Source organism: Sus scrofa, chromosome 2 (assembly GCF_054392235.1).
Source record: "Sus scrofa isolate SSC_HxYL_T2T_F1_AM1 chromosome 2, Sscrofa_HxYL_maternal_Yorkshire_Landrace_v2.0, whole genome shotgun sequence".
Taxonomy (NCBI): domain Eukaryota; kingdom Metazoa; phylum Chordata; class Mammalia; order Artiodactyla; family Suidae; genus Sus; species Sus scrofa.
In genome coordinates this window covers 8065384-8086868 of record NC_139384.1, presented here as the reverse complement: position 1 = coordinate 8086868, position 21485 = coordinate 8065384, and the positions used below count along the sequence as shown (strand labels likewise).

The 21485-nt window shown below is 59.7% G+C and overlaps 1 protein-coding gene across 2 annotated transcripts in view; it reads right to left on the bottom strand.

The window, feature by feature from the left end:
* The window catches only part of MACROD1 (mono-ADP ribosylhydrolase 1), a 149456-nt gene that overhangs the window by 10959 nt on the left and 117012 nt on the right, over positions 1-21485 (bottom strand). For both annotated transcript variants that reach the window (XM_085009397.1, NM_001204770.1), the window contains 1 exon segment: positions 4099-4128. In XM_085009397.1, coding sequence (XP_084865523.1) covers positions 4099-4128 — 30 coding nt within the window.

Genomic DNA, 21485 nt, shown 5'->3' with positions numbered 1-21485 from the left:
GAAGGAATGGGGAGTAGGGGCCTTCACTCTGTTGTCAGAACCATCCAGCCCCAGAGTGAGGCAGGACCAGGGCCCTGGACCCTTTGGGTTAGGTCCTTTTGGCCCGGCGGCCCCTGGGGGCTCCACTGAGGTTTGGGGTGCCAGCAAACTCCTGCCCCTACTACTCAGGGGGAACACTGTGGCTCCTGGCACCAAAGCCCTGTAGGGCGGCCCCGGGCCCTGTTAGGAATCCCTTTCTGACCTGATAGCTGCCCTCCCCCAACAGGACTGGACGTGAACCTGGGGTGGGGCTGTCAGACCTCCGACCCAGCTCCTAGGGCAGCACCTGGTGGACAGGAGTGCGACTAAGTGCCCCATAAAGGCTGTACCAGGGGCTTGGAGCTCCTGAACTCTGTTCCTGGAGAGAGTATATTCTAGTGGGGACAGAGGCAATAAAAACAAACATAAAACACAAGCATGTTGAAAGGGGATCCATGGTCTGGGAAAAGCCACAGAGCAGGGGAGGGATGGGCACGGTGGGCGGGACTGGCTGGGGGAGGTTTTTCTTTTTTTTCTTTTTTTTTGATTTTTAGGGCTGCACCTGCAGCATATGGAAGTTCCCAGGCTGAGGGCGAATCGGAGCTGCAGCTGCCAGCCTTTGCCACAGCCACAGCAACTCTGGATCCTTAACCCACTGAGCAAGGCCAGGGATCGAACCTGAGTCCTCATGGATACTAGTCGGGTTTGTCACTGCTGAGCCACGACGGGAACTCCTGGGGGGGCTTTAAAGAGAGTGGCCAGGGCAGGCTTCGCAAGACCAGTGCTTGTTAAAGACATGGATGAGGGGGTGGGAGGAGGGAAAATAAGGTTTGGACTCTGGAGAGAGGGCACGTGGGCAGACCGGGTCTGTCAGGACCAGTCCAGGTGGGAACCCAGGCCCCCAGCCCAGGCAGCTCCTGCCTCTGCCCTCTACCCTGACAGGTCTGTGGTTAGGGCTGGATGGACCAGAGGGTGGGGGAGGGCACAGGTGGCAGAGGTGAGAGCACAGGACGTCCCGGGGCGGGTGGTTCTGGGATCTGTTTCCATTCCGGCCCCCCGGGGTGTATGCCAGGCCCCCCTGCCAGCCCCAGCTGCTGCGCCGCAACCCCCGTCCCCTCCCCGCCACCTCTGCCTTGTTCCAATCACATTAGCAGAGTGACAGCCCCAGCGAGCACTGGCGGCGGCTCCATAAATCTCGGCCGGCGTTAAAAGGCTGGACTCTGGGCCCACTTCCTCTCGGGTCCTGTCCCACCCCCTACATCTCTACATCAGTCAGGCTGGGCTTGGGGCCTGCGCCAGCCTCCGTGCACCCTTGATGCTGCAGGAAAGGGGGCTAGAAGGACCGTACTGGCCCTCCCCTCTCCAGCTAGCTGCCCTTTGACCTCCCAGAGGGAGGTCACCAGGCCATCTACGAGCCACTTGCTGTCCTGTCTAAAACCCCAGTGGCTCCCACTGCCCTTGTCAGCAAGTCCTTTGCTTGACACGGATGGCCGTCCCTGCCTTTACCTGTAGTCCGTTCATTCATTCATCAACCATTTATTGAGCACCTACTATATGTGCCAGAGCCACTTCTAAGTGCTGGAGATAGAGTTGTGCCCTCTGGAACTACTGTTCTCAGCAGGGAGACAGACAATAAACAATGAACAGAATAAATAAGAAAATCAGTATATGGCATGCTAGGACAGAGGTAACTGGGGAGTTCCTGTTGTGGCTGAGCCAGTTAAGAACCCGACATAGTGTCTGTGAGGATGCGGGTTTGATCCCTGGCCTCACTCAGTGGGTTAAGGATCTGACGTTGCCACGAGCTGCGGTGTAGGTCTAATACGTGGCTTGGATCTGGTGTTGCTGTGGCTGTGGTGTAGGCGGTGGCAGCTTCCAGTTCGACTCCCAGCCTGGGAACTTCCATATGCCACAGGTGCGGTCCTAAAAAGCCAAAAAAAAAAAAAAAAAAAAAGGAGAGAGGTGATTGGGAAAAAGGAAAAAACTAGAGCAGTATGAGGGGCCCAGAGAGGGCAGGGTAGGGCTGGGGCAGGCAGCTGCAATTTCAAGGGGTCACTAAGACTATGACATGCAGGGAAACACTCGTAAGAAGTGAAGGGCACAGCCATAGCGCTCTCTGCAGAAGGGTATTCTGGACAGAGTGGGGAGCTGGTGCAAAGGCCCTGAGGCATGAGCCGGCCAGGTCTGTTCCAGGAACTACAGGGAGGCTGGTGTGGCTGGCACAGGTGGGAAGGGCCCGGCAGTGTGGTGGGGAGTCTGATAAGTGACAGGAGACTTTGTGGGCCAAGGTAAAGACCTTGGCCGTGGCCCTGGTGAGGTAGGAGCCCTGGCAGGGTTTTGAGCAGAAGGAAGGGTGATGAGCTGACTTAGGATTTATAAGTCCTACACCTTTTTTGTGATCCTTTGTCTTCAGAACTGAATGGCTAAAAATCTAGCAGCTCATGTGCCCTCTGAGGCCCCTGCTTCCTCTCCCACCTCCCCTCCTTCTGGCTGGGCTCCGGCCCCTCCAGTCTCTGGAGTCTCCCTGAATGCCCCGCTGTCCCTCCCTTCAGGCTTCGCCTGTGCTGTTCCCTCTCCCCAGCACACCCTTCCCACTCTTTTTCACCCGCTGTCTCCTCCCCATCCCTCGGGACACAGTGGGGTCACCACCTCCTCTAGGAGCCCCCCGCTGAGTGCCCCCACAGGGACAGGTGCTTCTCACTTCGAGCCCTCACCCCCCATCACCAAGACCACCCTGTGTCATGGCGGCGCTCTTGTCTGCTGGGCCCAGGGTCCCCTGCCTGGCAAATCTGTCCGGGCACCCAGCTCTGCACCTGGCACACAGTAGGCACTCGATTACTGGGTGATGAATGAACTGATGAAGGAGAGGGTGGTGTGGGCACAGCATGGCAGTGTCACATCAACGAAGCCCCCGAGTCCTCCACAAGGACAGATTTCCAAAGAGGGTCTGGATGGGCCTGAGGGCCCCCAGCTCCCAGGGAAGCCCCCACATTCTGTGACGCCTGCAGGGGAGCTGTGACCTCCACCGGGACGGCTGGAGGAGAAGTGGGGGAGGGAGGGAAAACATTTCGAGCCACAAACAGACGCCCCCCGCCCCCCATCCTGCATCCTGGCCGGTCACCGACAGCTCTTAACGCTGCTCTTATTTATTCCTGACCTGTATGCCCCTTTTATTTTTCCCCCTTTTAAAACCTGGCCTGGGCCCCGCCACGGCTGCCGTAAACACGGCCCCCGGGATTTATCCGACGGCGCATTAACCCCTGCCCTCTGGCTCACCAATCATGCTGCTGCCTGCATAGACAGCGGGCAGCCCAGCCAGCTGAGGGGCCGAGGGGCTGGTGTGGTCGGCCTGAGCGGGGTGGCCAGGGGAAGCAGGTACCAGGGCCAGAGGGACTGCACCCTCCCCCCACCTCCCCCCAACCCCCGCTCCTCTCTGCGGGTACCTGCTGACCTTGGCCTGCAACCCTGGGGGCCGGGCCCACCCTGACCTCCGACCTCCTGCCCAGCCGGAAGCCCTGCTTTCCTTAACAGCAGTGAACACGCACGCATTCTCGTGGTTAACAGGTGGCAGAGCTCTCCCCGACTTTATGAGACCTGGTCCTGGCTACAGAGCCGCCCTGCGAGGTTTCAGGGCAGAGCAGAGATGCTGATTTTGCCCCCACAGGTGGGGAAACTGAGGTCAAAGGGGCCGGGCGGGGCTTTCCCACCACACCTGCGGCGGCCCGGCCCCCACCCCCACCCCCGGCCCTGGCCTGGCCCCTTGGAAACCTCCAGTGTCCCTCCAGCCCCTGGTTACAGACCAGGAGGCCTGGGTTCAGAGGGTGGGGACCTGCCCGGTCACCCAGCAGCGAAGGACCCTGGCCACCTTCCTGTTGCCCGGCTTTGTCCACAGTGACGGCGGGCCGGGCAAGGCCAGGGTGGGCAGAGATGGAGAAATGGGAGTGACGCATATGGGCATGAGGAGAGAGGCCGCGGAAAGGTGCCCGGCAGCCAGCTGGGCACAGTGGCCAAGCGGGCCAGGAGGACAGAGCAGACCCCCACCCACCCCCACGCCCCAGGCCGCAGGAAGGGTCTACTCACCACCGCCACCTCCGAGCAGGGAGCTGTTGGCTGCAAGAGAGAGAAATAGAAAGGCGGTCAGTCTGGGGGTGGCTGGGGGCAGGCAGCTATGTGGAGGGGGCCATGGAGGCTGCCAGCTAGACCTGACTGCCACCCCTTGTCCTGGGCACAGGCTCTCTGAGGCAGGGGCAGACAACCAGGAGGTGGCAGGGCTGGGACTTCCTCTCCTGCCCAGGCTCCCAAGGGGCCTGGTAGGGTGGCAGAGCAGAGGAAGGTCTAGCCTGCTGGCCCCTGAAACAGTGGCACATGCAGGAGAGAGTGGCAGACGACCCTCAGCCACACGTATCTTTTTTTTTTTTTTTAAAGGGCCACACCTGTGGCATATGGAGGTTCCCAGGCTAGGGGTCTAATCGGAGCTACAGCTGCCAGCCTACACCACAGCCGCAGCAACATGGGACCCGAGCCGTGTCTGCAACCTACACTATAGCTCACGGCAACACCAGATCCTTAACCCACTGAGCGAGGCCAGGGATCGAACCCACAATCTCTTGGTTCCTAGTCAGATTCGTTTCCGCTGCGCCACGACGGGAACTCCAGCCACACGTACCCATTCACTCATTCCTTCTTCCTCCCCAGTGTCTCCAGAGGCCACCGGTGCCAGGCCTGCTGCAGAGACGCAGGGCTCACGGGCTGGGAGGGCACAAGAACCGTGAACCAGGGCTGGGGCCTCACAGACGACAGCGCCGGTGTGCGAGGTAAGGACTCAGGTCCCAGGGACTGGAACCAAAGCCGGTTCAACAGGTGGGTGACTTGAGCCGCTTTGCTCTGTGCCTCAGTCTCCCCATGAAATGGAGCACAGGCCACCTGACAGGGTTAGTGTGGCGTCCTGGGGGGTGGGAGGGCTCCTTGGCTTCGGCCCCTGGCCCCCTCCCTCCACCGGAGCGGCCCTGTCTGTCTCGCTCTGCCTGGCCCCCTGCCGGCTCCTGCCTCCCCACAGGGCTGACTCGGGGGTAAAGTGGAGCCGGCACCTTCTCCACCGGAACAGCAGGGGCCCTTCCCAGCCTGGCCTCCGGCTTCCGGCCACGCAGCTGCACCTGTGCTCAGCCCTGGTGCTACTCAGGGCACGTGATGGGCGAGCAAGGCAGGTGCTGCCTGGGCGGGGAGATGGATCAGCTGGGCCTCCGGCCCTCTGGCCACAGAAGCCTGGCTCCCAGGCAGGGCCTTCAGCGCCCGCACTGCTCTGCCATCCCACCCCACCTCCCCAGGTCCTGTGGCGCTCCCTCTGTAGGAGGGGGACATAGAGAGGAGCCAAGCCAGAACCGTTTCTGGGCCAGCCAGGCCGCAGGCCCCGGGGTGCCGTGTGGAAGCCGTGGACACGGTTAAGTGGTGTCGGGTGGCTCCGAGTGGCTGGTCTCCCAGAGCTGACAGCTCTTCGCTTGGGAATAATTAATTCCACAGCCCAAAAACCCAGGGCTGCAAGTTGCCACGTTACTTGCAAGATTAATACAAGCAGCTAATTAAGATGGAGAGGCGAGGAGCGGCTGGGCGCTCCCAGAGCAGGGGTGGGGGGCCACAGGGAAGGCGGGAGGAGGCGGGCTGAGCAGGCAGGCCAGGCAGCCAGAGCCAGAGCAGGAGATGGGCCACAGCAGGACTCCCGGGCAGAGGTGGCGGGCTGCCGAGGGGCTGGGCCCCCCCAGGCTCTCCATGTGCCTCTGCCCAGGAACGCACACCTCCAATGACCCGAGTAGAGGTGATTTGCCAGGCACAGACTGATCCCATTTACTATAACACAGCCACGGGGGCGCTGCTGGGGCTCCACTTTGCAGATAAGGACACCTGAGCTCAGAGGTGGAGCTGCACAGTAGCAGGATGGGAACTGGGTCTGTCTGACTCCAAAACCAAGCCACCAAGCAGGCCGACCTCAAGGGAGACTGCCTGAGGGACTGTCAGAGGGAGGCTCTCTCCTTGGCTAGGGCCAGGCCTGCCCCCTCCACACCCAGGGGGAGTGCACAGCGGGGCCCCTCAGATGCCGTCTTGATCCACCCCTGCCCCAGCAGGTTGGCTGCAGAGATGCAGGGTTGGACATCTGGACAGCCCTGCCCTGAGCCTTCAGGGGAGCCTGGGTGTCCCGGGTCAGTGCGGGTCCAGCTCCCGGCCCCCTTGGCCGTCAGGGCTGTTTTAGTGGCTGTCGGAAGCTGCACCCCCCCCACGCCCCCCCACGTCACCTCTCTCTCTTAATTAACATCGGCTGCAAACGAGCTGGCTCGTGCTCGTTGGTTCCTAGCTTGCTCGTGGAGGGCTGGGTGCCAAATGGATTGGCAGCGAGCCTCGAAGGGGTGGGAGGGGAGGGGGCGCTGACCTGCTGTTCTGCAGGCCCCTGTTGGGAGGAGAGGCCAACACCCCTCTGCCCTGCAGCCCCTAAACCCCAGCACGTGTGGCCCTACCCAGGTGAGGGGACTGGGGTGAGCTGGCCGGATGTCCGCCAGGCTGGGGACATCAGGGGGGCAGAGGAAGGTGGGTCTGGGGCAGGAAGGACTATACCCAGGCTGGGCTGGGGGAAAGGGGGACCAGGGAGCCAGGTGGCATTACCTGTCACAGGTGGGAGGGGCAGGTGTGGCCTGGCACTGGGGGCTCAGACTCAAGCTGCACAGAGGGCCCATCACCGGCCTGTCCCCAAGCTCAGGGGTATCCCAGGAGGCTGGTCTGCAGGATCCCCTTCCCCCAGCGCACCACGCCCAGCAGGCTCACGGGTGGGGGCTTGGGGGAAGGACGGCAGCGAGGCAGCCTGTTCCCCGCTCCTCCTTCCCCTGGGCTCCTGTCTGGCCCTCTCCCCAGGGGCCTGGATGCCTGGCTGCACGGTGCCCTAGAAGACTGCCCAAGGCACTCACAGCTGGGCCAGGCTGCTGGGGGGATGGCCCAGAGGCTTGGAAGGAACACGGAAAATGGGGAGCAGCGCCAAAGATACCACAGGCCGTCCACTGGGTGCGCCGCCCAGCCTCCAACCCAAAGCAGGGCAGTTCCAGGGCTTCCTGTGCCGGGGCCAGGGCTGGCCCTTCCCATCCTACCCCACCCAGACACGGCGCAGCCTTCGGGGCCCCGAGCTCCCCTCCGGATGGTCTGAGGCTCTAAATCACAAATGGTCATTAGCCCTGTTTTCGGATGAGGAGACTGAGGCTTGCGGTGTGAGCGGGGAAGGCGGCTTGAGCCAGGATGGCTGTGGTCAGTGCCCATTTTCACGGCCCTGCACGGTCCCCGTGTCTGAAGGAGCCTCTTGCTGAGGTGTGACGGCGAGAGTGACATGGACGAGCACTGGACTTCACGTCCAAGCCAGAGTCTGTGCCCCCGCCCAGAGGACCTCAACCTGCCCCAGCAAAGCATCAAGGGGCATCGAGCTTGCGAGCGGCCGAGGGAGGGGCCCCAGGCCTGGCCCTGGGGTTTGCGGGACTCAAGGCTTATTCTGGCTTTGGGGGCACAGGCTCCAGGGCCAGAGTGGGTGCCTCCAGGGCTGTGAGGTGCCCGGGCGGAAGCCTGCCATTCGGGTCTGTGTGTCAGCGCAGGGTGAAGTGGTCCAGCCCTGCCACGGCCCCTGCCCGTAGATGTGCCTGTGTTGAGTTCCACTGGACACCATTAACCGGCTCTAAGCCTCAGTGGTGGGCCTGTGACCTTGGGGTGGCAATGAGGTCCACCCCGGTCATACCATATCCTCTGTCCCCTGATGGTGGCTCACCTCCCCGCCCCCACCATGCACACATTCTGCAGGCCCCGCCCTGACCCCACAGTGCTGCTCCTGCAGTGCTGTTCCCCCCACCTCATGTCACCCTCGGCCCACGCAGCACCCTCCCAGACCTGGGGCACTGGGGGGGCAGCCCCTCCCTGACCCCAGCCCCTGCTTTCCCCTGGGCAGGGGAAAGCCACTTCCCAGTTTGTGCCTCAGCTCCCAGCCCAGTTCAGGAGCTGGCACGTGGCCAGTGCCCAGTGCAAAGGAGACGGCTGCACCTGGAGTGCTTGGCCACTCTCACTGCAAGGGACCCAGTACCACCTCTCTGTCACTCTCTGCACGAAACATTTTAATTGGGTGCCACTCATGTGCCAGGGACCACCATGTGTACCCAAGTTGGAGGGGGCATGGGTAAACATCCAGTGAGGCATGGAGTGGCCCGGAGACCGGGGCGGAGGAGGCAGCCTGGGAACTGAGGCTCGAGGGAGGGCAAGGCCTGCAGGGAGGGGCATGGCCTGGGAACGGGCCGAATGAGCCTGGGCATTGCCCCGCTCGGGAAGGGCAGCCATAGGGGTGCCTGTGCGGGGGCAGGACAGGTGGGTCTCACCTGAATCTCCACAGGCCCAGGGAGGATCAAAGGCCAGAACGTGGTTGAACCTGGGCAGCTGGAAAACTGGATGCGGAGGAGGGGGAGGGGAGGGCGGAGGCTCTGGCGGCACACAGACGCCTCCTCCTCTCCTGGTTGCTGCCCCTGCCTGCACCCTCCTGCCCTGCCAGGCAGCACCTCAACAGAAGAGCAGCCCCCGGAGTTCCCTGGTGGGGCAGCAGGTTAAAGTTCCAGTGCTGTTCCTGCATGGCTCAAGGAGCAGCTGTGGCTTGGGTTCGATCCCTGGCCTGAGAACTTCCACATCCCGTGTCATACTTTTTAGGGACCATGAAAATGTAATTTCTCTTATAATCAGAAGAAAAAACTGAGCCTTTGGGTTGAGGAAAATGTTATATATAATGTTAAATACATGTATCAAATATACATAATGCTAATGTATTTGTCTTTATGCCAATAAAGTCATACAATCAAATTTTAATGTTTTTTTTTTTTTTTTTGCCACCCCGTGGCATAATTTCTAATGTTTTTCTAGAGGAAGGGCCCACAGTGGCAGAAGTGCCTGGGCCTGGGCACTTGCATGGGCTCATTTAATCCTTACCCTGTGGGGAAGGCACTATCACTAACTCATTCTGCAGACGAGGGAGCTGAGCCGTGGAGAAGGATCTTGTCTCTCTCTTTTTTTTTTTAGGTCTTTTTAGGGCTGCAGCCGCGGCATATGGAAGTTCCCAGGCTAGGGGTCAAATCAGAGCCGTAGCTGCCGGCCTACACCACAGCCACAACAATGAGGGATCTGAGCTGTGTCTTCGACCTACACCACAGCTCATGGCAACCCTGGAGCCTTAACCCACTGAGCGAGGGCAGGGATCGAACCTGCGGCCTCATGGATGCTAGTCACATTCGTTTCTGCTGAGCCACGACAGGAACTCCAAGAAGGATCTTCTCACAATGCAAACTTGAACATCTCCTGTGTTACCCCCGGCTTCCTGATGAAAGGTCCAAAAGCCCCCTTTTGCTCTTAGGATAAAGAACCGGCAGTGCCTCACCCCCGCTAGGCCCACAACCCTGCGGACGCATCACCTTATCTCCTTCCCTTCCCGCCCATCTCTCCCTCATCACACTCCAGGTCCTCAAACTTGCTCCGTTTCCTCTGGCCCCAGGGCCTCTGCACAGGCTGGTGCCTCTGCCTGGAGGAGACCCCCATGACTCTGCCCAGATCTCGCTCTGGGAGCCAGGAGTGTGCCCAGCCGCCCAGGTCTGGAGCTGGTCTCGGGCTACACCCTCCCGTGGGCCATGCATCACTGCCTCCAGCATTCTTCCCTCCCAAGCAAGTGCCTACCTTGCTACCCTACCCCGTGCCCGTGAGTCTCATCCAGTGTCCCCTGTGTCCCCAGCGCCCAGCACAGAGCACGGTGCACAGCAGGTGCCCATGAACAATTTACTGAAGGAACCTGAGAGGTTGTGATTATGCCCAGACTCCCTCGGCCAGGCCACACAGGTCCCCCCTGGCTCTGAAGGCCAGGCTGTCATCCATTGGACCTTAGGAGAGCCCACCTGAGGGGGCCCCGGGAGGCAGGACCTGGGGTAGAGGCTGGGCAGGTGACAAAGCTGGCTCAAGGGCAGTGGCAGGAGGCAGTGTAGGAGCTGCCTAGGCTTTTCCCTGACAGGGACTCAATTCTCCAGCCGGGTGGGGGAGTGCCGAGGGAGGGAGGGAGCCAGTGGCGGGGAGGACAGTGGGGGGTGCTGGGCCGCCACAGAGGAGACTCGGTGACCCGAGGAAAGAGCTGAGCAGGTTACTGGGCCAGGGAGAAGCCGGGTGAGTGGGCACAGCGGTGACTTTGTGGCAAGCACAGCCCTTCTGGGTGTTTCCGGAGGCCACGGCTGCCACGTGTCCTTGTCTGGGCCTCCAAGGCCTGAGAGGCTGCCAGCCAGGCTCAGGAGGCGTGCTGCTCCCCCAAATCACCCAGCCCCCTGCCTGGCCTGCTTTCTCCACCCTCCCTTGCAAAGCCAGATCTCAGCTTTCCATCATTAGACAAAGGCCCATCCAGCCTCTACTCTGATGGTTCTGGGACACAGATGGGCAAGGACCTACTGGCACACAGCTCATCATCTAGCAGGGAGACAGTCAAGAAACAACAGGATGGGAGCTCCCACTGTGGCACAACGGGATCAGCGGTGTTTTGGGAGTGCTGGGACGCAGGTTCGATCCCTGGCCTGGCAGAGTGGATCAAGGATCTAGCAGTGCCAGAGCTGCGTCTTGGACCTGATCCCTGGCCTGGGAGCTCCATATGCTGCAGGGCAGCCAACAATGAAAAAAAAAAAAAAAAAAAAGAGAGAGAGAGAGAAAGAAACAACAAAATAAACTTGAATAAGAATTACCATTAGCCCCAGAGGCTGTGAAAGGGCTAGAAGGGTGGAGAGAGTGGCAGGAGGGCGGGCGTGGGCTCCTCCAGGAGGAGGGGGCTCACTGGAGAGGGACCCATTTGTGAGGAGCACACACCAGGCAGGGGTCGCCGGTGCAAAGGCCCTGAGGCAGGCGCCAGCCTGGTGGGTTGGCATAGCCAGGAGCCGCCGTGGCGGAAGCAGAGGGAGAGAAGGAGGAGAGGAGGTCAGAGGGCGGTGGGGGCAGGAGGGGGACCTGGGGCATCCCTTTTGCTGCAATTTCCAGGGCATCCCTTTCCAGACCTTCTCCCCGTTGTTCCCCCGAGCCTGTGTGTCGCTCAGACAGCGCCTATCCTTCCACTGCCACCGCCCCGTTCCGGCCTGGCGCCCCCCAGTGGGGCCCCTACTGCTCACCCCGGAGTCTAGCACAGTTCCTGGTTCCTACGGGGTGACGATTGACTGCTGGACCCCAGGTGGAATGGTGGGCCCAGCCACACGGGGGGTTTGGGGGCACAGTCTTTGTTCCCAGGAAACCAACGGCGTCGCCTCCCCCGGTGCCCGTGGGCCTGCGGTAGGTGTCCGTGTTACTTGAGGGTGAGCTGTTTAAAACATGGTTTAGATTAGAAACGCCCCACAGATGGAATAAGATGTGAAATGTGCTGAATTTTTGAAGATAAAACAAGAGACTTCAAAGGCATCTCAAGCTGTGCGAGCAGTTGCCATGTTTGACAAGCTCTGTCCCCCAGGCCAAGGTCACTGTCCTGGGAGGTGGGGCTGCCTGGTGGAAAGTGTGAGGCTTACTGGACATTTCCCAGGCTCGGGGAGGCCCTCGGGGGGACCAGGGGCCCCCACGTCCCAGCACCAGGCTTTCACGTGGACCTCTGCTGATCACCTGAACCTGTGTGTGTGTGTATACCTGTGTACACACACCCCTTCCCGCCTTGTTTACAGATGGGGAAACTGAGGCCCAGAGAGGCCAAGTGACGTGCCTAAGGCCACAGCCCTTATGGAGGGGAGTCAATGTCCTTATGCTTTGCAAGGCCTGGTCCTGTACACCCCGCCCCCTTCACTGGGCCCTTGGGCCAGTGGCTCCACACCCTGGGGCCTCGGTCTCATCAGTTGGGTGGGCACATCCGTTAAGGGAAGGCCTTTGGGGCATGGAGGATAAAGTTTAAAATGCCTGTAAAACTGTGACAACACCATACAGCTTTGTGGTGGCACTGGGTGCAAGAGCTGGGGTCGCCGGGCTGGAGGGTCCCCAGCTCTTCCCGGTCAGCCAGGGAGAAGGGTGAGATTAGCTTGCTGATTGGCTGGATTAATAATAACAACAGTAGCTTCTGCCCATCAAGGTTTGTTCACCAGCCTCCTAGGGAGAGCCGTGGGGACCTCGCTGGATGCCCAGCTCCATTTTACAGGTGGGGAGACTGAGGCTCAGATAAATGGCTGGTCTGAGGCCACTCAAAGTGGTGGAGATAGGATGCGAGTCCCATTGGTCTGCCTCTGGAGCCTGGACCACTGAGCATCCTGCTCAGCCAGATGGGGCTGACTGGCCTCCAGGACTGAGCTCCTTGCTCCATCTTCTCTGAGCGAAGCCCTGGGATGCCCCGAATCTGTTGGGAGGTATCCCCACGGGGTGTCCTCTTCTAGAATCTCCTCCTCAGCCTCCTGCATCCCACTGGGCCTGTGCCAGGCCCCCCTTCCTCTGCTCTCCTGAACCTCAGACGGGGCTCCACTCTCCTCTTTCACCGCGTCCACCCCAGCTCTGCAGTCGCTTCGCCGGACCCTGGGCATTCCACCCCCAAGCCTCTCCCTGCAAAAGCCGCCCAGTCAGCCATTTCGTCAAAGCAGGTGACTTGGCTGGGCTTCCTGCTGCCCTAGGCCTCTCCTTCATCCCCTCCTGCCTGGGTTCCTTGGGCTCTGCCCCCAGAGACCCAACCTCCCAGCTGGCAGCCCCCAAGCTGGACCCCCAAACCCTTGGACCCCCCTCCCCCAACACCCAGTCTCCAAGCTCCCCAGACACCTTGCACTCATTGGCATTTTGTTTTGCAAGACATTCATGTTCATTGCCCCAAATTGGATAATATACATCAAAAGCCAAAGAAAAGTGAGTCACCCATTAGCTCACCATACAGATTCGGCTAGGCCCTGGTCACATCTTTCTGGAGGAACTTTTAGACTTTAAACAAAACCAAAAAATAGTTAATAACATATTTATCGAGCAAATTCTGTGTGCCAGGCATTGAGCCAAGTGTTTCCAGTGGATTCTTTCATTTTATCCTTCTCTCCCTGGAGAGCCTAATGCGAGGGTACTATTATTTTTCTCACTTTACAGATGAGGAAATAGAGGCCCAGAAAGGTTGAGTGACTTGCTCAGGGAGCCAGGGTTTGACTCAGGCAGCCTGATTTCTAAGGGAGCGCTGAGTCTGCAGGGCCCTGGGACCCTGGCTGCTGCCTGGCCTCCCCTCCCCCCGGAGCCAGGGGCCTGTGCTCAGCGTCCCACCATTAGCATAACCACTAGCATCCCTGAAACCCAATTACCAAGAGATGACTTGGGCCCCAGCCAGGCGGGCACAGCCTCCATCTATGCAGGAATGAGGGGCTGGGGCCCAGGGGAGCCCTGGCGGGTGGGAGAGCAGCCAGTGAGGGGAGTATGTCCTGGGGGAGGGGCCTCGCATCCACTCTGGCTGGTGGGGGGGGATCCTTAAGGCAGCCTTGGCCCCCGGCTCAGCTCCGTCTGGAGAGGCCCACTATCACTAAGGAAGGATGGCGAGTTCCTGCCAGCTTGCTGGGTGACCCCAGGCAGCTCTTTGCCCTCTCTGAGGTTCAGTTTTCTTCCTAAAAGGGGAGAACGAGGGGCTGCTTGAGCAGAAAACAAACCACAGAGGTTTGAGCGCTGGATCTGAACAGCTGGGCAGGTCCGGGGCCACATTTCTTTTCTTTCTTTTTTTTTTTTTTTTTGTCTTTTTGCTATTTCTTGGGCTGCTCCCCTGGCATATGGAGGTTCCCAGGCTAGGGGCTGAATCGGAGCTGTAGCCACCGGCCTACACCAGAGCCACAGCAACGCAGGATCCGAGCCGCATCTGCAACCTACACCACAGCTCATGGCAACGCCGGATCGTCAACCCACTGAGCAAGCGCAGGGACGGAACCCGCAACCTCATGGTTCCTAGTCGGATTCGTTAACCACTGCGCCACGACAGGAACTCTGGGGGCCGCATTTCTTTTTTTTCTTTTTTTTTTTTTTTTCCGGTGTGGCACATGGAGTTTCCCAGGCTAGGGGTCGAATTGGACCTGTAGCTGCCAGCCTACACCACAGCCACAGCAACGCCAGATCTGAGCCATGTCGACGACCTACACCACAGCCCACGGCAACACCAGATCCTTAATGCACCGAGCAAGGTCAGGGATGGAACCGACGTCCTCACAGGTACTAGTTGGGCTCGTTACCACTGAGCCATGATGGGTACTCTGGGCTGCACTTCTCACTCCCCTGACTCCCCCCAACGGGCTGCTCCTTTGCTGGCTCTCACCCTCCTCACCCTCCCCCGTTGACTCAGCCCCACTCTCCAGCTGGGGCTCCTTCTCTGGCACATGCACGCATGCACACACACACACACACACACAGCCTGTTGACCTACCAAAGGCCTGACAAATACAATGCCATAGACGAGTTGAAGGTCTCCCCTCCCCAAACCCACCAGCCTGAATTTGGCTTGTGTCTTCTCCAGAATTTTACTGTTTTGGCTCTCAACAGACTTCTTCCCCCCTTTATGGCCCCTCTGAGGTATATGGAGTTCCTGGGCCAGGGATCAGATGCAAGCCACAGCTGCAGCAATGCCAGATCCTTAACCCATTGTGCCAGGCCGGGGATGGAACCTGCGTCCCAGCACTCCAGAGACACTGTTGATTCCATTGTGCTGCAGTGGGAAATCCTTCAGCGGTTCTCCGTGTCTTCACTTTTTTTTTTCTTTTTTCTTTTTGGAAGCATGTGGAAATTCCCAGGCCAGGGATTGAACCTGGGCCACCGCAGTGACAATGCTGGGTCTTTAGCCCATTGAGCCACCAGGGAACTCAAGTCCTAGGATTTTTTTTTTGTTTGTTTGTTTGTTTTGTATTTTGAGGGCCACACCTGCGGCATATGGAGGTTCCCAGGCCAGGGGTCGAATCGGAGCTGTAGCCGCTGGCCTACACCACAGTCAAAGCAATGCTAGATCCAAGCCTCCTCTGCGACCCATACCACAGCTCACAGTAATGCTGGATCCTTAACCCACTGAGCGAAGTTAGGATCGAACCTGCATCCTCATAGATACAACTTAGATTCATTTCCCCTGTGCCACGATGGGAATTGTGTGTCTTAGTTTTATACACAGTGGGACTCCTGGGATTGGCCACTACCGTTCAAGGCAACGCTCGGGAGGCTTAACACGCCACTCTGGTCGGTCTGCTTTCACTGCTGTGTAATATTCCAGGCGGGGACTGTCCACACTCATCCGCCTGTCCTCTCACTGACCAACAGTCAAGTGTGTCCAGTTTTGTCTCTTGCAAACCCAGCTGCAGTAGCAACTTGCACTTAGCCCGTGGCCCGTCTGCCAGAATCTGTCTTGTGTCCGCCTTGGAGCAGGATTGCTGGGTTGCAGTCTAGGCACATCTTTAACCTGACTAATTATTGCTCACTTGTTCTCCAAAGTGGTTATTCAGATGATTGTTTTAAAATATAAGTCAGATCATACCGTATCCCTGCTTAAACCTCTCGCATGTTTTCCTATTACACTATGAATAAAATCCATGTTCCCCTCACAAATGCACAGCCGCGCCCCCGCTCTGTTCTCCCCACTTTGCTGGCCTCCTTTCTCTTCTGCGAATAGGCCCAGCTCTTTTGTGGCCCAGGGCCTTTGCACACAGTGCTCCCTCTGCCAGCCACACTCTTCTTCCAGCTCTTTCTTTCCTTTTTTGCTTTTTAGGGCCACACCTGCAGCATATGGAGGTTCCCGGGTTAGGGGTCAAATCGGAGCTACAGCTGCTGGCCTACACCACAGCCACGTGGAATCCCAGCTGCATCTGCAACCAACACCACAGTGCACAGCAACACCAGATCCTTAACCCTCCGAGCGAGGCCAGGGATCGAACCCGTGTCCTCATGGATGCTAGTCAGATTCATTTCCACTGAGCTGCAAGGGAACTCCCCCGGCTCTTTCTAAACTAGCTCCTGCTCATCCGTCCAGGTCCTCAACGAAAATGTCGCCTCCTCTGAAAGCCCTCCCTGAAGTACCCCCCCTTCACCCTGTTTATTTCCTTCGGAGGGCATGTCACCCACATCATGGTCCTGTAGTGATCTGGTCCTCTCATTTTTTGCCGGTTTAGTACCATCATGGCAGCCGAGGGGAGAGGGACCTGGTCGGCTTTGGCCATCTCTGTGCCCCTGAGGCCAGCGCTGAGGATCTGCTCTCAGTGCCTTTCATTCATTCATTCAGCAGATGTTGATCCAGCCCCATTTGGCTGAAATGTCCAGAGGGGAGTGAAGCCGAGTTAGGGCAGAGGGGCAGCCAGGCCCACGGGGCCCTGATCTTTCTCCTACAGCCGTGGGGAGCCATGGCGGGTGCTAGAGTGAGGGAGCAGCAGGGTCAGGCTTGTGTTTTGAAAGCAGCCCCTCAGCGCTGAGGGGGGAGGGGATCGAAGCGAATGGGCGTGAAGGCGGGGGGCCGGGGGAGGGTGGTGGAGGACCGGCTGATGGAGGGCCAGGAGGAGAAGCAACGCTAAACCCACAGGGACCAATTAGGGGACCAGGGGAGGCAGGATTGGATCGGGCAAGTGATGGACTGCAAATGCGGCTCAATCTAGTCAATGGAAGGAGCTCACGGTGTGAGATGGCGGGGTCTCTGGCCCCCTCGCTCCCACATCAGGAAGCTGGAGGGAGCGCTCCCTATGACATGAGAGGGCTGCTGGAGTCTAGAGGTGCCTGCCTCAATGGAGGCAGGTCAAAGTCAAGGGCGAGGCACCCTTGGCCCAGTCCAGCCCCTGTGTGTACAGACGGGGAAACCGAGGCCCTAAAAGGAAAGGCACTGGAAGCCCACAGCGCTGAATCCTCACCCTCGTTGCTGCTTTTGGACTACGAAGTGTCCTGATACCAAACACATTCCCTCCTTCTCGACAGAGCCGGGGGAAGGCGGCAAGTGCTTGCTGTGCGGGAACTGGGGTTAGACAGCAGGAAGGACTTCCTTAGAAACTCCGCGCACTGGACACAGCCTTGTCAGGCCTGCCTCCTTGGGGCAGCCCCATGGCTGACAGCCCCGCGTGTCTGGGACGCTCAGGGCACAAGGTTGGGGAGGCGTTCAGGGCACAAGGTTGGGGAGGCGGCTCATTCAATGTTCCATCTGGCTGTAAAGTGAGTGCTCTTTGGGAGGGCCAGGGGTGGGGTGAGGCGTCTCAGTTCCCTGGGGTTCTGGAAAGCCAGAGGCCCCTTGCCCTGAGGGCCTCTGGACGGGCCTTCTTGCCCCCTCCCAGGTTGTGTCCTATGGGGACAAGATAGGACCTCGCTTGGTTAGGCCTGGCTGTCTCAGGTCCCCCTGGGCTGGGCACCCCTCCTCTTGGTCCTCCTGCCCCCCCAGCTGGAGCTCCACTCTGTGGAGGGCGGAGGAGGAGGCCGGGGCGGCAGCCATTGGTATGCGAGGCCAAGCCTCAGCCCCTCCAAGGCCCAGCCTTTCTGCTCAGCGCTTTAAGGATCCCTCTCAGCAGAGGCAGCGTGGTGGTTGCGTGGTGGTTGCTGGGCAACCCCATCCCCCACCATCGCTGGCGCCCTCCCCCTCCTCTCCTCCCCCAGCCCCCCTCGGTGGCTCCTCCCAGTGCCCAGTCTCAAAGGCGTACTTCACTCAGAACCTGCCAGGCCTGGATACACCTGTGCCAGGCAGGTGAGGGGCCTTGAGTGACCCCACCCAACCCCTGGACCACACCGCTGCTCCACCAGGACTCAGGACACCCCATCTGCAGATTCCCATTGCTCCACCCGCCCCTTCAGTGGCTTCAGCTGCCCCGAGGTGTTGGAGCCTGTGGGGGGGACAGAGAGGACCCAAGGGGAAGGCCCAGGAATGGAGTCCCCAGGGAGGTGGCCTATTCAAGAGCCCCTGGGTGGTGACAGAGGCCGAGGCAGTAAAGTGGGACTGGGGCAGGGGAAGGAGAGGGAGGAAGTGAGGAGGAGCCTGGGGTCCCGAGCCCCTGAAATGAAGGTCTGCAGGGGGTCGGCAGAGGCTGGGATGGGTAGAGTGTTGTCACTGGAGGCCAGGGTCCAGCAGAGGTCTCCCAGCCTCCAACCTCAAATTTCCACCCCTCTTTCCTCCGCCCTGCCCTCCCCCTCCCTCCTCAGCAATCAGGGGGACACTGCTCCCTGACTCCCCAACATCCTGGGCAAGTGCCCTCTCTTTTCCTCCATCCAACTTCCTTCCTGATTGGGCCGGCACTTCTGGCCTCACCTCGGACTCCCATTCCCACAGCCTCTCTGCCCATGAGCTGCTTACCCTCCAGCCCTCTGCGCCTTGGCCCGTGCTGGTCCCCCCTCTTGGACCGTCCTTTAAGAACCAATTCATGTCTCCTTTCCTGAACTTGACCGGGGAAGGGTGTAACAGGTGAGTTTCAGCCAGAGTCGAGAAATGCTTAAATCAGAGGCATGACTTCTGCTGGGAATAATGGCCTCGGAGCGAATGAGCGAGGCAGGCACCAAGCCTCAGGTGTCTGGAGGAGGTGTGGGGGTGGTGGTGATGTCATTTGTGGGGGCAAGACAAGGTTCCCAAGGGAGAGGAAGGCTGATCAGAGACAAGCCTGGGCAGCAGCCTCGGTCCTGCCAGGGGCGGGGAGGGTGGGCTGGTGTGGAACCCTTGCCCCAGGGGTGGCACGGTCCTGCCTTTGCCTGGTCCTGGTTCTGACTCTCTCTGGCATCTTTCTCCTGACCCATCCAGGGGCTTGGAGTGGCAGCTGTCAGGCCTGATCCCCCTCGTTCACTTCCCATCACCCCCTACCCATACACACACACCAGGACTCCACCCTGCCATACTGCAGTAGCTGGAAGTGTGTCCCCTCCCCACCTCCCCCCCCACCTGGAACCATCGTCTTGGGGTGGCCTCGGGCAGCTCTGTCACCATTGCCTGCAGGGCTGTTTCATCCTGAAGCTCAGTACTGTCTGACTGTTCTCCCCACATGCCTGGCCCTGCAGCAGGTGCTGGGGACACACAAGGGACCACAAGAGGCCCGGGCCGTGTCCTCAGGGGCTCACGGTCTGTTGGGAGAGAGACGCTAACAAAACACGCAACACTGAACACGGGCTTCGTCGGTTCCAAGTCTCACCCTGGCTTTGAGTACAATCGGGGGAGAAAACACGCTGCCAGCCACGCCCTGACTTCAGAGATGTAACCTGTTGTCCAGCAGATGAGAAACGAGTCACACAAATCACGGCTCATCACGGACTGAGCTAAGCGCTACCAAGGAGCAGCCGAGGGGGGAGAGGGAACAGGTGATCCAGTTGGGGAAAGGGGTTCAGGGAGGCCTCTCAAAGGACAGGACGGTCAAGCCCTGGGCTGACGGGTGGGCAGGAGCTGGCTGGGCCTGGAGAATGCGAGAGTACAGGGAAGTGGGACCCCTACTTCAGCGCCAGGGCAAGAGCCAAGGGAGTACCTGGGGCAGGGGCAGGCGGAGGGGATGTCTCCCAGCCCGGCCGGAGGCTTTCCAGGCAGGTGCCCCAGCCACCCTTCCCCACTGCTCCCAGCACCCATCCCTGGGAATTGCTGGCTTTGTCCTACCCAACTTTGTCCCTGCTGTGCCTGCTCCCTGGAGCCCCTTCGCTGGGAGTTCCTTCTGGGCTGGGGCCTTGCTGCCCTTGAAATTCTGTGCTGGGGCTCAGGCCTGCCTCTCCTGTATCCCGACCTTGTGCTTGTGAGGAGAAGCCCCAACCCTCTGTGCTGTGGGGGATGGGGAGGTTGGGTGCCTGATGGCCAAGGGGGAGCGTGGTGGTGTTAGGACTTGGATCAGAGAAGCTGCTGGATTTTTCTGGGGAGAACTGGTGTCGCCTGCCAGGTATACTCACCAGCCTACCCACAGGCCAAATACCCATGACTCATGGAAACGTAGGGGGCACCTGGGCATCCCCGGGAGGCCAAGGTCTGGGATGGGCAGGTATTCAGTGACTGATTCTCTAGGGCCCCCATCAAGTGCCCCCAGATGCAGAGGACACTGAGGACCTCGAGGGCAGTGACCTCCAAGGCTAAGAGCCCTTTAGGAGGCTCTCTGGCTGGGGGAGGGGGGGGCTGGAGGTCTTCCTCTCCCTGGGCCTGTGGGGGAGGCTGAGCCTCTGACTCTTGGGCAGTGGGCCGAAGTCCAAGGTCATGCCCTCTGAACAATAGCTCTTGGCCTTTTCAGTGGTATTGACCCCTGACCACTCCCCCAGGAGGCTTCATTCCTGGGCACCCAGCACAGGGCCTGGGGCTAAGGGGTCCCCGGTGATGCTCACTGACTGTGCAGTGGGGAAGCCCCTGCCCCTCTCTGAAGTCAGCCCAGCCCTTTCTGCTGCCCCCAGCCCAGAACAGGCCCAAGCAGGGCCAAGGGTGGCACAACCTTGGTTGACAGGCATCTAACCATGATGAGTTGTGTTGTCGCCACACCTGACAGTATACAGTTTTCCCCTGGGACCTCGTCAGCCCGTCACAGCAGCCTTAGGCGGCCTGCGACGGTCCCACTCAGATAAGAAGCAGGAAGGCTGGGATGGTGCCTGGGGTTGGCACCGGGTGAGCGGTAAGGTGGTGAGCAGAGTCCTCGGCTGAGGGCTCCGAGGGCATAGGTGGGGGTGCAGGGGGCAGGGTGCTGCGGGCAGGGCCAGCGTGACCCCACTCTAGGGTCTGCTGCACCTGGATGCCAGACGCTGCCTGGGTTACCACTGCCCTGGGAGCTGGGGACCTGGGGCTTGGTGAGCCCAAGGCTGAAGGGACACCCACGAACTGTCCCCGGGTGACTTGTGCTGCCTCGTGCTGACAGCATCTCCATGAGTGCCTGGCTTCAGGTACTCCTGGGCTCCCGCCTCCTGGGCTACCACTTCAACACCGACTATGCCCTCGAGGACCCCACAGCACACAGAGACTCAGCAAGTGTTTGTTGAATGAACAACTGATCTTTCTAAATCTCATAGCCAATCATGTCCTTGTACTTACACTCTCTCCCTGGCAGCCCTCCCCTTCCAGGTAAAGGCCAGACTCTCCAAGATTGTTCAAGGTCCTGTACACCTGGCCTGGCTGACGTCACCTGCCTCCTCTTCCACCACGGCCCCCCCTTGACTCCTACCCCCCAACTCCAACGGTGAATTCCAGATTTCCAAACTGCAGGCTTTTTCATGTCACAGTCCCTGTGAGGCAGCTGCAATGAGCTTCTAGAACATTCCTCCTGACCCTCCAAGACCAGCTCAAGAGCCACCGCCCCTGGAGGCTGGCCTTGGATGTTGTAGTTGCCCTGGCCCCGTGTCCTGGGGTCTGTGATAATGTCTGTTTCAGCAAGATCCTGCTAAACCATAACTATCCAGGTGGCCCTCCCCCGCCCCCTGGCCAGATTTCCAGCTTTTTCAGCAGGGCCCGAATCCCTTCATTCTTTGATAACCCAAAAGCACTCAGTGCAATGAACCTCCGTAAATATTCCCTGAACTGTATGCAGCCACCAGGTGCAGCATCAGCTTGATGG